The sequence below is a fragment of the Podarcis bocagei genome (assembly GCF_964188305.1).
Source record: "Podarcis bocagei genome assembly, chromosome: 12".
NCBI lineage: Eukaryota > Metazoa > Chordata > Lepidosauria > Squamata > Lacertidae > Podarcis > Podarcis bocagei.
Window position 1 is genome coordinate 24687105 of NC_138137.1, and position 16738 is coordinate 24703842.

General features: G+C 42.0%; 1 protein-coding gene across 1 annotated transcript in view; it reads left to right on the forward strand.

Annotated features, from left to right (window-relative positions):
• The first annotated feature begins 215 nt into the window (after window positions 1-215).
• Window positions 216-16738, forward strand: part of SKAP2 (src kinase associated phosphoprotein 2) — a 102367-nt gene continuing 85844 nt past the window's right edge. The window contains exons 1-3 of the mRNA XM_081164865.1: window positions 216-390; window positions 6414-6519; window positions 10908-10933. Of these exons, the coding sequence (XP_081020991.1) occupies window positions 342-390; window positions 6414-6519; window positions 10908-10933 (181 nt within the window). The 5' untranslated portion in view covers window positions 216-341. The remainder of the gene's footprint in view (window positions 391-6413; window positions 6520-10907; window positions 10934-16738) is intronic.

Consider the following 16738-nt stretch of genomic DNA (forward strand, 5'->3'; position numbering starts at 1 on the left):
TGGGTTTTGCCCTCTTTTAAAATGGCGCCCGGCATCGGCTGAGGGTCACGTGCCCCCCCCCCCCGGGCTTGCCCGGCCGCGCAAGGCGGCGCCTGTGACCATCGCAGACGAGGAAGTCGTGACTGAGTGTAACACAAGCGGACGGCTGAATGAGCATGCGCAGACCGACCTAATAGGCGGGGCACCCCCGGGGTTAGAGTAGTGTAGCCACGCCCTCCGCCTTGCCGCCTGTGGTTTCCTTGACTGAACTTCCCGGAGCCGGGCAAAGTGGGCGGGGCCGTTGTCTTTCCCTGACGGAGCTGCCGAACAGCTGCCTCTCGCGCGCGACCACCTGGCGCATCATGCACGGCTCCCCCGCCATCCCCGAGGAGGTCAGCAGCCTCCTTGCAGGTAAGGATGCCCCGCGCGCCTGAGAAAGATTCAACGCGGGTTTGCGGCTGCGGTAGAAGTTTCTCTGGGACGAAGGGTAGAGTGAAGTGGAGTTACAGGGAAGAGGGTAAGGGAAGTCTCGGGGAGGGGGCGATGTGGCAGGAAGATGGGACTGGTGCTCTGTAAGCCGGATAGGGGGAAAGAAAAACTTATTGGGAATAGAGTTTTCCAGCTAGGGGAGAGAAAAGAAAATGGGAGAACTGTAGGTAATAATATGATCCAGGAGTTTTGCTAGAAAAGCCTCCTGGGAAAGGGAGGAACAGGTTGGAAGCTGTTGGGCAAATTGTTAAATTATGCATATACAAATATACAGTGCTTTTTTCTTAAAAAAATGTTTGACTCAAGAAAACCACCATTTTATAGTTCAAATCGCGAAAAATAAAGGTAGTAAATGGACAAAAGTACAAAGATTCACAAAATGTTTAGGGGTATGCATACCCCTGCGTCCCCCCAGAAGCAATAGCATTGCAAAGCATGGTTAAGAGTGTTTATTTGAGGAACTAAAGTGCTTCAATGTGTCCAGCCAGCTTCCTGACTCCCGCCGCCCCCAATATCACAGTCAGCTTTTATGTGTGAATGCAGGGTGGTGGAGTGAACTAAATGGAGAAGTCCAAAATTTAGAAGCTTCCTCTTTAACCAAATGAAAGAGGCCTATGAAGTCCACATATTTGCTTACATTTTCATGCATCTGACAAATGGGAGAACAGTTCTGTACTATGCTACATTTCCTGTGTTGCCCGATATACACTCTGAATGTCTCTTCCTTGTTGAAATTTGCATCGCTTATCTTGACAAATGCATCTTGTGACTGGTAACCTACAACTTCCGCTATAAAGTTCTCCTTTTACTCCCTTTCAAGAAACTTTGGAATAAACTCCCAATTTCTCCTGTCCCAAGCAGTGGCTTTTTTGTGTTTGTGATTTTTCTTTCTGCCTGGGATGAAGAACCTGTTTTCCCCTCCCCAATTCCTAATGATACAATTTTATACCCATTTACCTGAATGGACAGTCTGTTGAACTCAGTGGGACTTTCTGTGCAAATATGTATGGGGTTAAAAGTCAACTTGTTTAAATAACCTCTTCCAGAGTGAGCAGGAATACAAAGACAAATGGTCCTGTAAGCGCCTTAATTAAAGTCTAATTAACTTATTGCAGCATAAGCTTACAAATTGCAGCATAAGCTCCCATCAACAACCTACATAGCTTCTTCTTTGGCGATCGCTCGTAGCCAAGTAAGATTAGCTTCCATGAACACGGTCTAAACAGTGAGTCTGTAAGTGACGTGTGGATCCACGCATCCTTCCACAGTGGGGACATAGGTTTCCCGGGCGGGAGTTGATCATGGTGAGGGTTTGCTAAACGTGCCTTCCTCTTAGCACGTTTCTCCCTTTCGTCCTGAGTTCGAGCATAAATGTGTAGGTTGTGTGTATGCATATATACATTCCTAAGACTAGAGCAGGCATCCCCAAACTCGGCCCTCCAGATGTTTTGGGAATACAATTCCCATCATCCCTGACCACTGGTCCTGTTAGCTAGGGATGATGGGAGGTGTAGTCCAAAACATCTGGAGGGCCGAGTTTCGGGATGCCTGGACTAGAGAAAGGGAATCTATTTTACAAGGTGAGAATAAAACACCAAGGAATACATCTTTTAATCTCAGCTGCTTAAAAATGAGACACATGGGCAGGAGGTTGCCTGCTCTTGATGGAGTTACACTCCCTCTGAAGGAGTGGGTATGTAGTTTGGGGGTACTTTTGGACCCATTGCTGTCGCCTCAGGTTCAGGTGGCCTCGGTGGTGCGGAGTGCCTTCATCAGCTTCCATTGGTGGCCCATTGTGCCCCTATCTGGACAGGGATAGCCTAACTTGTGTTGTCTATGCTCTGATAACCTCTTGTTTGGATTACTGCAGTACGTTTATATGTGGGGCTACCTCTGAAGACAGTTCAAAAAACTTCAGCTGGTGCAGAGTTCAGTGACCTAGTTGCTTACTGGGCAAGATAGTTTAAGCATAGAACACCAGTACTGGGCTGGCTGCCAGTTCATTTCTGGGGGCCTTTTCTGCGGTGGTTCCCTGTTTGTGGAATTCTCTCCACAGAGAGGCTGGTCAGACAAAAACATTCCTCTTCTCCCTGGCCCGTGGGTAATCTACCACTTTTAAAACTGTGTGTGGGGTGTGTGTGTTAATGTTTTTGTTTGTTACTGTGTTATGCATTTTTGGTTTTTTATATTGTAAACCACCCTGTGATCCTCAGATGAAGGGCGGTATAGAAATTTAGTAGTAGTAGTAGTAGTAGTAGTAGTAGTAATAATAATAATAATAATAATAATAATAATAATAATAATAATAATGTATTTTCACAAACTCTGAAAAACCTGTTACATTCCAGGTGAGCCTAGACCAATTAAGATTCCATCCAGCTATTATTTTGTTGGTTGACCTGAATTAAAAAGAGAAAAACTCCTGAAAACTCTTTTTAACTCCTAAAAATATGCTTAGGTGGCAACTTTTTTGATTGTAGGGCATCTGCCAAATGGACCTGGCCAGGAAGGCACTTCCTGCTGGTTTTAAAGACATAAGAAAACCAGTGTATTTGGAGTTTCTTCTGCTCATCTTCCATTAGGCAGAGCGTTATGCTCTGGTTCTTTGGGATACAGTGGTACCTTGGGTTAAGTACTTAACCTGAAACTGTTCTTAACCTGAAGCACCACTTTAGCTAATGGGGCCTCCTGCTGCCGCCGCGCCACCAGAGCACGATTTCTGTTCTCATCCTAAAGCAAAGTTCTTAACCCAAGGTACTGCTTCTGGGTTAGCGGAGTCTGTAACCTGAAGCGTAGGTAACCTGAAGCGTATGTAACCCGAGGTACCACTGTATCTGTTTCTGACTTGCTGAGGCAGCCTGTATCAATATGAAAAAGACTGAGAGAGCAACGCCCTGCATTGAGGTGATGGGCACCTCTCCTGGCCTTTCTATGTACTGCTGCTGACTCTGGCCTTGTTTACATGACTAATTAACCCAAGATGTAATGACATATTAGTGGATTAGTTTCTTCTTGATAAATCAGAAGCTGAAACAAGTTAAGGGGTGCTGGTGTTAAGTGGCTGCAAACAAGCCTCCAGTTTCTTTGTTCCAGGGCTAGTTTTTGTGGGGTTGTAATATATTATAACCCTTCTGGATGATAGGCCATTAGGCTGTTGGACCAGATTTTTCCAGGTTGGACAACTGCAACCTTTAAACGTTTGTTCAGTGACGACAGTGCCTTGGATATGCCCATACAGATTCTTGCCTAAAATAGTTGTGAGAAAAGTGAATGGGTTAGGGCTAGTGAGGATGGGGAAAGAAAGAGAGTCTTAAATATTTAGCAGAATAAGTCAGGTTGTAGTGTTTCAGTGCAGTATTTGCAGTAAGAATAGAGATTAGATAGCACATGCTTTTGGACTTCCAAGGAAGCCTTGCAGGTCGTGGGATGGCTTGTGAGCCTCATCTTGTTTTCTGTACCTCAACTAATTTTGCGTACATCAGTGCACCCACATGAAGGGCTTACATGTATCTGGTCTTTGAGACTTTACTGAAGAAATAACCACTATCATCTACTTTTGCATAACTGCTCCAAGGGCTATAATCATAATCTTCATCTAAAATAATAGACCACCCTCACCCAAAGTTCAAAGACAAGTTACAACATACTAGTATTTGTACAAAAAGCACATTATTTGGAATTGAATTACATAGGTTTGAATAGCTCTCATTTAAGATTTGCTTATTAATCTTCAAAGCAGTCTTAGAATAATAAAATCATAGAATGAAAGAGGTTGAAGGGATCCCAAGGAACATCTCGTACAGGGTTTCCCAAACCAGGGTCTCCAGCTGTTGTTGGACTACAACTCCCATCATCCCTAGCTAGCAGGATCAGTGCTCAGGGATGATGGGAATTGTAGTCCAACAACAGCTGGAAACCCTATTCACTGATCTTGCCGAACTCTCTGCTGTGTTGTGTCCAGTGAGTACAGTTGTATATATTCTTTGGCAAACCTATATGGTTAGATCAGGGATGGCCAACTTCTATATTATCATGTGCCAGTTTACTTTCAAGACAGTGGGCAAAAGTTTTTTGGGGGAGGAGGAGGAGTAAGTTTTACAAAATGAGAAGGTTGGCAAGGTTGCGGATCTTGAATATGGATGATCCGTCTGATCGTATAAAACTGATTTAGCGACCATAATTAAAAGAATGGTAACCACCCTTCTTATTTCTTATGCCCATGCTCTCTGTTAAGGCAATCTAGCCAAGGTAGAATGTGATATTTTCTACATTTAGTTCTCGGACATAAAGATTGAATTCTTATAGTGCTTCATTTCCATTCTGAACATTAGTGAAATGAATGTTCATCACAGACGGATTCTGGATAACTGAATAAGACATAACCATTATGTGGATATCATTTAAGCTGATTACCTTTGCAATTACCATCTATTAAAACAGTATTGAAATGAGGCTAGATACATTGAAGTTAAGAGAGTGAGAGAGAGAAAAGGAGACCACTGACATTCTTGAAATAGCCTACAGTATCTGAAACATAGTTCAATTGTCTTTGCTATAAATTTGATGTAAGTGTCAGATCTGTAATAAAAATGGCATGGGGTATTTTTTATATACTTGCTGCTCAATTAGCTTCTTTTTTAATTAACAGTGGGCCTGGTTATCTTGTCCTTCTGACTTTTCTTCCAGTTACCTGTCAGGGAAACTTAGATGGGTACATCTAAGAGTATGTAAACTTGGGTTTATGTTTTTGCATTTAAGAAAGTGGTGCTCAGTTTCCTCAAGACCATTCTAAGCCCCCCCCCCCCGCCATTCTAACTAGTCAGGTTTGGGATTTAAATTTTGATTCTACCCCTGTCCCACTTAAGATCACTTTCCTCAATATGTGTATCTGAAGAAGTGTGCATGCACACGAAAGCTTATACCAAGAACTAACTTAGTTGGTCTTTAAGGTGCTACAGGAAGGAATTTTTTTATTTCCTCAATATGTGAGTGTGTGTGTGTGGGGGGGGGTAAGACAAATAAATAAAACTACATCTAATTTCACAAGCTGCTTTACCCATTTTTCCAACATATTCTTCCAAATTTCCTCTTACTGTGCTTAAATGGTTGTCTTTCCCAAGGGGACTTGTTTGTATGCTGACCTCTCCACCCTCAGAGCAATCCCCCCTCCCCAATTCTCATAGTAAAATACTACAAAGCATTTAGATGTTGGAGGGTATTTAATCATTTGCAAAGGGGATTACAAAACAAAGCAAAATGCAAAAATGTAAACTGCATAGTTTGTTCTACGTGTGAAGTTAAATGTTATTTCCATGTTTTTAATGATCAAAATCCAGTGAAATTTAAAATATAGGTTCGTTTTTCAAATATTAAGTTTTCTGGTGTCATATCTTCTGTCCATAGAATTATACTGTCGATGTCTTTGAGATTATTGACTAGTTTTAATGTGACACTTTTACCCACATGCTTTCAAAATTGGGATCAGCTTTAACCCAGAGGAAGACATCATAAGTCTACGGTCACTTCTGAAAATGGGCTTTTGTTAATGAAAGTGCCAAATGATGTTTGATCTTGCTCAATCATATATGCATTAGAACAGTTTATTGTCTTCTAGCTTTTATTTCTCAAGTAATGGGGTGTATATATATTTTACACACTTTGACAGTTTATTAAAACTTGTTGGGTTCTTGTTCATTTAATGATTGCAAGTGACAAAACAGCATTTGCTGTGCTAAGCATAAGCACAGCAGTGAACAAATCTATCCAATTTAGAGTTTGAAATATCTTTCAATTATATTATGCCTGGGACTGATAAAGTAATTCCATTAGATAGTTTGGATATTATTGCCTTATGAAAAAAGCCATAATAGAGGTATTTATCTTCTGAGAATTATCATTTCTTCTTTTGACTCATCTCTCTCTCCTTTTATTCTTTCATGATTTAGATGTCGACACATTTATATTGGATACCCTAAAAGGAGAGAATTTATCCAAAAGAGCAAAGGAAAAGAGGGATGCTCTGATTAAGAAGATAAAAGACATCAAGTCCAAGTAAGCAATTACGCATGTATGCTGTGCATTTAGTGCAGAAAGTGAATTATCCCTGCATCAAACCTATCATTATTATTTCTTCACGTTTTAACAGTGGAAAAACTGAGGCTGAAAGAGGGCACCCAATGGCAGTGTTTAGTTAGAACTGTAAGCCAGAATTTCTGGATCATCATGGTTTGTTGTGAATGAGTGGAATACTAGTGCATGCTGCTGAGTAATTCCCTCTTCACTCCTCCATCTTCACTCCTCTGGCTCATGGTTTGTTGCTCTCTATCAAGCCATGGTTGCTAGCCAGCTATAAACCATGGTTTGTTGTTGGCTTATGGATAGTGACTTGTTAGAGAGCAGCAAGCCAAGGCTTCCTGGTTGCCCCCTCCCACTTGTGCCGGGAGCTAAGTGGAAGCGATCAAGTACAGTTCAGTATCATATTGCTCTCTTACAATTCTTATTATTACTTCCTATATTTGTGAGTCGCTTTTCTCACAGAGTAACACAGTGCCGGATTTCTGTATAAGCTAAACAAGCTATAGCTTAGGAGTGCCCCCCCCCAAAAACCCCTGGATTTACATTTCCAAAATATAAGATAAAAAACAAATAAAATAAAACCTACATACAGCAACAGTGTGTTGTGTTGGCTCCTATGATGTAAGTAATGGGCCCCACCTGCTAGCCTGCTCCTTAAAATATCACTGGTTTGCTCATTTCTATATATAGGGTGCCTACATTCTGCATGTGCAAATGGCTTTAGATACCTATTAGGTCCATGTGCAAATGGCTTCAGATAACTATTAGGTCCATAAAGTACCATATAGCATATATTCAACACAAAAAACAGCGGTAATTTGTTGTTGACAAAGGACAGTTGGACACATAAAGGGCCCCATTACCTTCAGTAGCTTAGGGCCTCATCAGACCTAAATCTGGCCCTGAGAGTAACCCAAAGCTGTATACTTTAAAACCAGTTAAGAACAACCGATAAAAACCTAAAAATACAATTACTGATCCTTCCCTGCTAAAATAAGCTGCAGTGCTACCCTTCAAACTAAGGTCGTAAAGCCCAGATTCATGCCTGAAAAAAGATAAAAATGGTACCAGGCCTGAAACACAACACCCATTTCTCATGTTGCCACCCCCTGAAACTCCTATAGTGGGAGCGCACAAAGAAGAGCCTCAGATGATGATCACATGGTCAGGGCTCATCACAGTAAACCATGATTAGCCAGAAACTTTGGCTCACCATTATGTGTGAACATGGCCTATAAATTCCAGATCCTTGCCATTTAAATGATTTCGATTATGCTGGTCCGGTTTGGGACATGCCACGTGGCCAGGCTACTGCGATGTGGTTGTTTCTTGCTTGTTGTGAAAAGTTCGGCACAGAAGAGTCTTTTGTTCTGCAGCCAGGCCAGAAACACAGGCTGCTGCTTCTCAGTAGGTTAGTTAATAAAAAAGGAAAGCTGTCTTGCACTAAGCAGAGTGATGGAGGAGGAGGACAAGCTCCCCTCCAGCTGTGTTTCTGTACTGGTTGTGGAGGCTTTTCTTCCTTCGCAGCTAGCATGGAAACCAAGCGGACAGGCAGAGGACTGATGGTGAGATCCATCTCACCCCAACAGACTTGTTCACTCACCTGTATGGAATTCCTAGTTGCCTGTGGCTAGCAGGTGAGTTGTTAAAATACAAGTCTGTACTGGGGAAAGGAAAGAACTGCACAACCTTTTTATGGCTTTCCGTCCTGATGAGTAATAAGAGTGAAGCATTTCTGTCCCTCTTGGGTTCTTTTGAGGATTTTTTTTTTTTTTGGGGGGGGGATCTTTCCTTGCAGTTGTTTGTGCATGTGGTTGGGTTGCTTGCATTTCTTTGGCATCTCAGAGCAGGCCGTGGCATTTTGTTTGCATAAAAAAAAAGAGAGATGGGAAAATGTGAAAGGAATGTGCCTTTAAATTTCTTAAACTAGAATGCAAATACACATCTAAATATCAGTGGCCTGAGTTCCCGCCCCCTCCGGCAACTCTGAGGTTCAGTGTAGGAAGTCTGCAGTCTGGATGGAATAGCTTATCATGGTCTTCTGCCAGTGCTTGTCAGCTTTGTGGACTTATAGAGACCAGCATGCTGCCGAATCAGTGCACCCAGTCTCTGAACTTAGAAATACCAGAGCTCTTGGTTGACCCAGACAGATTATTTACCTAATAAGAGAAATGATGGCATGCTTCCCAACCTGTGAATAATTGTTTCATGGAAAATGAAGAATTGCAGAAGAATGGAGTGAGATTGCTGTGGTTTCTGTGTAAACAGATCGGCATTTGAAATGAACTTGCTCTGTACAGAAAACTTTGACCTACTTTGCACTATTCCTGCAGGCTAGTTTACACGTAAACCTTGCTTACTGACTCCATGTAATTCTTTATGACGGCCTGGAGAAATGGTTGTGTGAACTGGGCAGTAGACAGATTCTTGTGAATCTGTGCAGTGATTCTTGTGAATATAATTTGTCAGTGTAAGTTGCTGTGAGAGATTTGTCTGTGCATATAATACTTTAGCAAAGAAAAGTTTTGATGAGTTGCAGCCAGTGTAACATTTAGCACTGGTAAGCATGTCTTAATTGCTTAATTACAAGCCAGAGCCAACACTCTTCAAGGACTGAAGTGAGGACACAGAGATAATAGAATTATGGAATTGTAGGGTTGGAAGATACTCTGCCCAATGCAATTCAGGAATCTGCAGCTGTCCTATAAAGGGAATGAGCCTGCAACGCTGGTGTTATCAGCACTGTGCTCTAACCAGCTGAACGATCCCCCATATTAAATCAGTCAGATTGTTATTGTTTATAGTCAATTGCTGTTATAAAACATATCACACACAAAAATGCACAAGCCCCCAAGACAATCAGATACTAAGTTAAAACATACCAGTTTTCAGAGTTGCAAGCTATTAGAGCTTAGGACAGTAAAGTTTCCCAAATCTTCTCTCTCTCTCTCTCTCTCTCTCTCTCTCTCTCTCTCTCTCCCTCTCCCTCTCCCTCTCCCTCTCCCTCCCTCCCCCCCCCCCCCGTGTGTGTCTGTTCTGGCTAAAAAAAGTATCCCATAACTTTCTCATTGCTAGTGCATATAAAGCTCCCCTGGAGGTAACAAACTTGTCTACACCAGCCAACAGTTATCTAATTTTGACCTCATCCCATGGAACTGTGAACCGCCCCCCCCCCTGAAATGAATAGAGGAATTTATCCCTCAGTGAATTGTATAAAGGGCAATATTGGATTTAGTGCGCAGTGTTTTGATCTGTCCTGATCTCAGTGCTTTTTTTCTTTTAAAAAAATGTTTAGTGGTACTCGGATTTCCCTACTCATATTGCAGTACTGGCCCTCAATGAGACCAAACTTAGATTCACAAACTCTGCATCCCCCCAGAAAAAAAAGCACTGCCTGATCTGCGTATGCAAATATTTGTTGGCCTGTTAAAGGATTTACTGGTCAGATATCACGTGGTTTGTAATCTAAGATGATCAAATGCATCTTGAACAGGCCGTGCCCCATATGAGTACCAAACCACTGTGGATCTCCACATGCTGCTTGTTGCAATAACAACAGCCACAAGTTCTTGGTGCTTCAGTCGTCAATTTTATTTTTTAATCTATATCAGCAGTATAAACACCCTGGTTTCTAAGCAGTGCACGTTGAGGCTTCAAACGATCACAGAGGTTAGATCAGTTCTGAAGCTCCATTACTCATTACTCTTCCATCCAGATTGTTGCATTTCAGATGTTGCACTGATGTTGGACTTCAGCTCGCATAATCCCTGACCATTGGCCATGCTAGTTGAGGCTGATGGGAGTTGTAGTCTGGCAATATCTGGAGGGGCACCACATGGGCTTACTCCTCCTGGCCTTATTCTCCGCTCACATAAGTGGCTTAATGGCATTTTCTGTTGTTGTTTTCTTTTGCTCCTTCTTTGTATTTCATTAGTTTTACCGATACTCGCACCTTCACTCTTTTGTGCTCAAAATGTTCTTGCCAAGTTTAACTTAATTGATTTTCTTGTTCATTTGATTTACCTAATCTTTCTTATCTGTCAATAGGTATTTTGCAGAGCTGTACTTAAACACCTATCAGTTTTCCAGATTAATATATTGATCTTAAAGTTGGAGATTGCATGCATCCCAACCAGATACAGTCTCGTGTAAAACGTGCAAACCTTTAATTTAATATCTTGAAGGGCATCTTGAAGCTAGTAAAATATTCCCTTGATAGTTTCACTTAGCGTTAAAATATTCAGTGTCTCTTGTTGGTTTTTCTGTCTGTTGTATTTGTTCTCGTTTTTAAAATAAGTTGCCTTAAGACTTTCCAAATACTTACATTATCCTTTCTTTCCCATCCCCCACTTCCTCTTCTGCAGCTACCCACAAGACTTTCCTGAAAGAGGTAAGGATATGACTACTCATTTGCACGTGGCATAGAAATCTTGCTCACTGGTAGGCTTTTAAACTGATCTCCGGTTTTATTCAGTGTACTGTTGTACAATTTAAAATCCCAAAATTCAAGGGTCCAGAGTTCACACTGTGTGTGCATGTTGACTTTTTCATGGATGAGGATGCTAGCTCCCCCTGCTGGAGGAAAAAGAGGACAGCTTGCAGGATTTTCCTTTTGTGAACTTTTTGTGTTGTTAAAAACAGGGAAAGACACACCACTACAAGAACAACCAAACTAATCATTACATTCCAAATTTTAAAAAAGGATTGTTTCCTTTAGAAATCAATATTGCCTTTCTAAGGTGAACCCCCAGCTCTTTAAATGAACCCCAAGTTTTAAATAGACGTTTCAGCAGAAATTGAATATGTTCAAAATAGAAATTTTTTATTGTCTAGAAGTTTGTGATATAGCACAAACATATTAATGCAGATTTTGTTTCCCTGACTGGCGTTGGTGTTAAGCAAAAGAAATTGCTTCTTGTGTTTGCCAGTATTGTACTTTTAGTTTTTTATATGTGGGAACAAGATCTGAAATGATGAAATAGGAAACTCCAACGTGGTTTGCCTATAATCGCCTAGTGCATGTATTGAAACAGACTTTATGGTTTCATTAAAAGCAGGCTGCTACAGTGGCCTGTTCTGAATTTGAAATGGCCCTATTTTCACGATGCTAATTCATGAGGTCATGACCTGCCGACTGTGAATGGTAGCATGAGGGTCACAGCATGAGGTTAAAAAAAAAAAAAAGTATATGAAACTACAGTAGGTTCTCTGCTAACCTGCAATAACATGGGGATCCTAGCCAGGACATAATAAGAGTTTATTTTATTTTTAGCATTTGTATGCCAGCCTTCAACAGGGGTATGTTCAGGGCAGCTTGCAAATAGAAATGTTTAGCATGGATTGGTGCCAGTATTGTAAGTGGCACATATCTGAAACAGAAAATATGTTTTTTGTTTACAAGCGCACATAACATCCACACAAAAGTTACTGCCAGTTCCCAGTGCAGGACTGCAACGATGGCAGAATTAGGAAACAGAAAGGATAATAGCACCACATTAAAAACCCTAACTTTACTATGTGTAAAATACTATTTTGCCTGGTTCAAGCACAGCGCTTTTTAAAAGAAAGGAAAAAAGAGTAAAATCAATATTGCATAACAAATACTAATGAGGAAATTATTTAAAATTGATCCTAGTCCATAGAAGCATAGATGTGAGTGGGGCTTTCAGTTCGTTTCCAAATAGCAACAACTGGCTCAGGACCAAAATACCACAAGGACCGCCTCTCTCCATATGAACTGATCGGGACCCTGCGATCATCACCTGAGACCCTTCTTCATGTGCTTCCTCTGCGAGAGGTCCAGAGGGCGTTGACATGAGAACAGGCATTTTCTGTGGTGGCGTCCCATTTGTGGAATGCTCTCCCCAGGGAAGCTCGCCTGGCGCCTTCATTACATATCTTTAGGCACCAGGCAACAGCATTCCTCTTCTTCCAAGGCCTTTGGCTAATTAAGCCATCTATGGCCTTTTAAACTGTGTCTGTGTTAGGGTTATTGCTTTTGTTTGTTACCATGGTTTGTATAAGGGACGCAGGTGGCGCTGTGGGTTAAACCACAGAGCCTAGGACTTGCCGATCAGAAGGTCACGGTTCGAATCCCTGCGATGGGGTGAGCTCCCGTTGCTCGGTCCCTGCTCTTGCCAACCTAGCAGTTCGAAAGCATGTCAAAGTGCAAGTAGATAAATAGGTACCGCTCTAGTGGGAAGGTAAACAGTGTTTCCGCGTGCTGCTCTGGTTCGCCAGAAGTGGCTTAGTCATGCTGGCCACATGATCCGGAAGCTGTATGCTGGCTCCCTCGGCTAATAAAGCGAGATGAGCGCCGCAACCCCAGAGTCGGTCACGACTGGACCTAATGGTCAGGGGTCCCATTACCTTATGGTTTGTATTTTTGTGCAGTTGTACCTTGGACCACGAATGCCTTGGTACTTGGACGTTTTGGCTTCCGAACGCAGCAAACCCGGAAGTGAGTGTTCCAGTTGGCAAACGTTCTTTGGAACCCGAAGATCCGACAGGGCTTCCGATTGGCTGCAGGAACTTCCTGCAGCCAATCAGAAGCTGCACTTTGGCTTCTGAGCGTTTTGGAAGTCAAACGCACTTCCGGAATGGATTCCATCCCACTTCGAAGGTACGACTGTATTGTAAACTGCCCTGTGACCCTTGGATGAAGGGCGGTATAGAAATTTAATAAACAACAGCAATTTAATAAACAACAACAACACTCTCCACTGCGCTACTAGCACCCCCCTGTACTTGCTCTGTACTTGAAGGAGTCTGGGCATAAGCCCCTGGGCAAATTAAGACAATGAGTGGCTGGGGGTTCATCAGCACTCTGCCTTATGACACACCCAGCCACCTCCTACCAGATAATGGTAATACTAGGGAAATTATGGTTTAAAAGCAGGGGATTCCGGGTGCTCTGCAGAAGACCCAAGGCTTGCACTGCCCGGTCTACCCTCTAACATTGTCCTTGCTGGGCAAGATGGGCCAACAATCTTGACTCTGTGTAAGGAGCTTCATACATGCATATGTCCTTTACTGTTATTGGTGGTAAGGGAATTGCTCCTTAAGTTCAAAACCTGGACTTCCCTTCTTAACCTGAGGTACCGCTGTAGTTATAAACAGGGGTGCCAAACTACCATGAAATACAAGTACAGTGGTACCTCGGGTTAAGTACTTAATTCGTTCTGGAGGTCTGTTCTTAACCTGAAACTGTTCTTAACCTGAAGCACCACTTTAACTAATGGGGCCTCCAGCTGCCGCCGCGCGATTTCTATTCTCATCCTGAAGCAAAGTTATTAACCTGAGGTACTATTTCTGGGTTAGCGGAGTCTGTAACCTGAAGCGTATGTAACCCGAGGTACCACTGTATAGCTATTTGTTTTTAAAATAGCAGAAAGACTTTTTTTAAAAAAGAAATGAAATTAGGAACTAAAGCGTCTAAAATGTATATGATTAGATACACAACTGGTTAATTTGCTAAGAGCACTGCAGAAGGTGTTTGGTTGTGGGATAAATGATCAGCTTAATTCCTAATGGAATGTGATATAGCAGAAGATGAAGAGACTTTTTAGAGATGGAACTCTGAGCAATTTGAGACCATGGGTTCGTTAGATAGTGAACACTGTACATATGTCTAGGGATCTGAGAGGCGGGGTTGGTTCTCAGAGCAGCAACAGTTTGCTTCAAACGTATTGACTGAAATATATGTTGATGGCTCCTTTATTGCGGGTTTTGTGACAGAAGGAAATATTGATGAAGTCAAAACACTCTGCTTGTTGTGGAGAGCATAGGCGGAAGAAAGTTCACTTGTGTTAGAAAACATATAAGACACTATAAAATACCGATTCCTTGATATGAAGCTGATGCAAAGTCAATCTGACATCTTTATTGCGATAACTGGGAATTCCATTAACAATGGAGTTAAGTGACTAGCTTCCCGTATTTAGTCCAACACCATTATCTGCTAGGATCAATAAGCAAATAATACTATAAATGAAAAAAGATGCTATTTAATAAAGAAGGGTCAGGTACCGTGTGTCATATTGTGAGCAAATTAAAGCATCCTACCCTCAAAACATAAGTGATTAAATCACAGACAAAAGAAAATACGAACAGTGTATTTTTTCCGGTAACCATTAAATGTGTTTAATTAATGAAACTTTTTTTTAAAGTTCTAGGATAAATCAAAGGTTGTTCTGGGGAAACCATATTAATGAGCATTAGCCTCTTAATTATCCTCCTGGCTATGTCACAGGGACACATTCGTGCTTTTTCTTTGTGTAATAACTTTTTATAAAGAAGTATTTTTAAACTGATCATTAATTTTATGACTGCAGAAATGAGATGCAAAATTTATGCTGTTGTCATTGGCACAGGCTCAAGGCATCGCTGACATTATGCATGATTATAATGGAATGGCTGCCCGCTAATGAGTCTATAGACATTTCGTTTGAACATGCCTTGCTTTTAGATGTCTGATTAGGCTGTAATGCTTTCAATTATGCCTGCAAATTGTATTGGATACATTTACCTGATGCTTATTGTTCCTTTGTAGTTTAGTTTTCTATTACATAGATACCAACTGAACGCTTTGCTTTATTGATTTCCATCCCCCTCCCAGGTATGCTAGTAGACACAAGGCACCTGTCAGGGGGACAATTATTATTATTATTATTATTATTGGGTGAGAAGCTCAAGACTGACTTCTCTGACCGAACGAAGGCACAACATTCATTGTTTCAAATGTGGCTCCCTTTGAGAAGCTGTAGAGTGTTGGCCGTAGGGCTAGGCCTATGAATGTGTGTGTGTATATGTGTGTGTATATATATGTAACACGAGTTTTGGTTTTGTTTTTTAAAGAGGAAATATGGACATATTAAAGTGAACTGCGTTGCATCCTTCATCACATGAACTCTTTGTTTGGCTCTTACAACACTTTTTTTTGTTATAGGAAAAGCTCATTTCTTTTTGTTGCATGAAAGAGTGCATTGGTATGTTTGGTTTAGTTTTAAGTATGCTGTATATCTTGTCTAAATCTTTTGAGGAGGAAGCAGCCCACTTAACGTTGGCTTTTTAAATGGACAGACTTAGCAGATATAGACATCTGGTGCTTTTTAATGCCTTTCCACAAATCTTGGAGGCTTTGAGTAATATATATATTGAGGAATATATATATATTCCTCGTGCTACTTTCCTCACAACATTGAGAAATGTAACCAGGGATGCGTCTGCCCTCCATAAAACATATAATAAAATTCTGTGCCGAATCCAAACTCTCCAGTATGTATACAACTTCCAAATGAGGACCGTGAGAAGAGCTTGGCTGGATCAGGCCAAAGGCCCATCTAGTCAAGCATCCTGCTTCCCACGGTGGATAACTGGATCCCTCTGGGAAGACCACAAGCAAGGCATGAAATCAAGAGTTCTCTGCCACTGTTGGTTCCCATCAACGAGAGGGAGGGAAGGGAAAACTAGTTCCATATGACCATTTGCGTTATCACATGGAAATGAAAAAGAAATAAACTTTGCTGATAGTTGGGAGTCCACAGTTTTGGCTCGGGTTAACCTCCAACCATTATTTTCAACTCCTAGGGTAGGAGGGCTCTTTCCACCACCAATCTTACAGTTGCGTACCTCGTGCTTCCCATATCTCAGACTTGCGCTTTCACGCTGGTCTCCGCCTCCCACGAAGGACGCTGCCAGAATCTCATCCCCCTGGGAGAGATGCACAAGAGGCGCCATGATGGGGGAAGGCACAGAAAAGTGGGGTAGTGGACGAGGTTTCTGGTAGGGAAGAACAGCAGAAGAAATGAGGAAGCGAACAGGCTGAAATGGAAGGAGGAGGAGGAGTTTGGATTTGATATCCCACTTTATCACTACCCTAAGGAGTCTCAAAGCGGCTAACATTCTCCTTTCCCTTCCTCCCCCACAACAAACACTCTGTGAGGTGAGTGGGGCTGAGAGACTTCAGAGAAGTGTGACTGGCCCAAGGTCACCCAGCAGCTGCATGTGGAGGAACGGGGAAGCGAACCCAGTTCACCAGATTACGAGTCCACCGCTCTTAACCACTACACCACACTGGACTCTCGCCTCTTTCTTTGTGGATGGTTCTACTACCAATGTACTGGAGGAACCAAATCTCTCATGTCAGCTGCAGGAGCTGGAGGGGAGAGCTGGATTCTGAGCCCAGTTGCTGTTC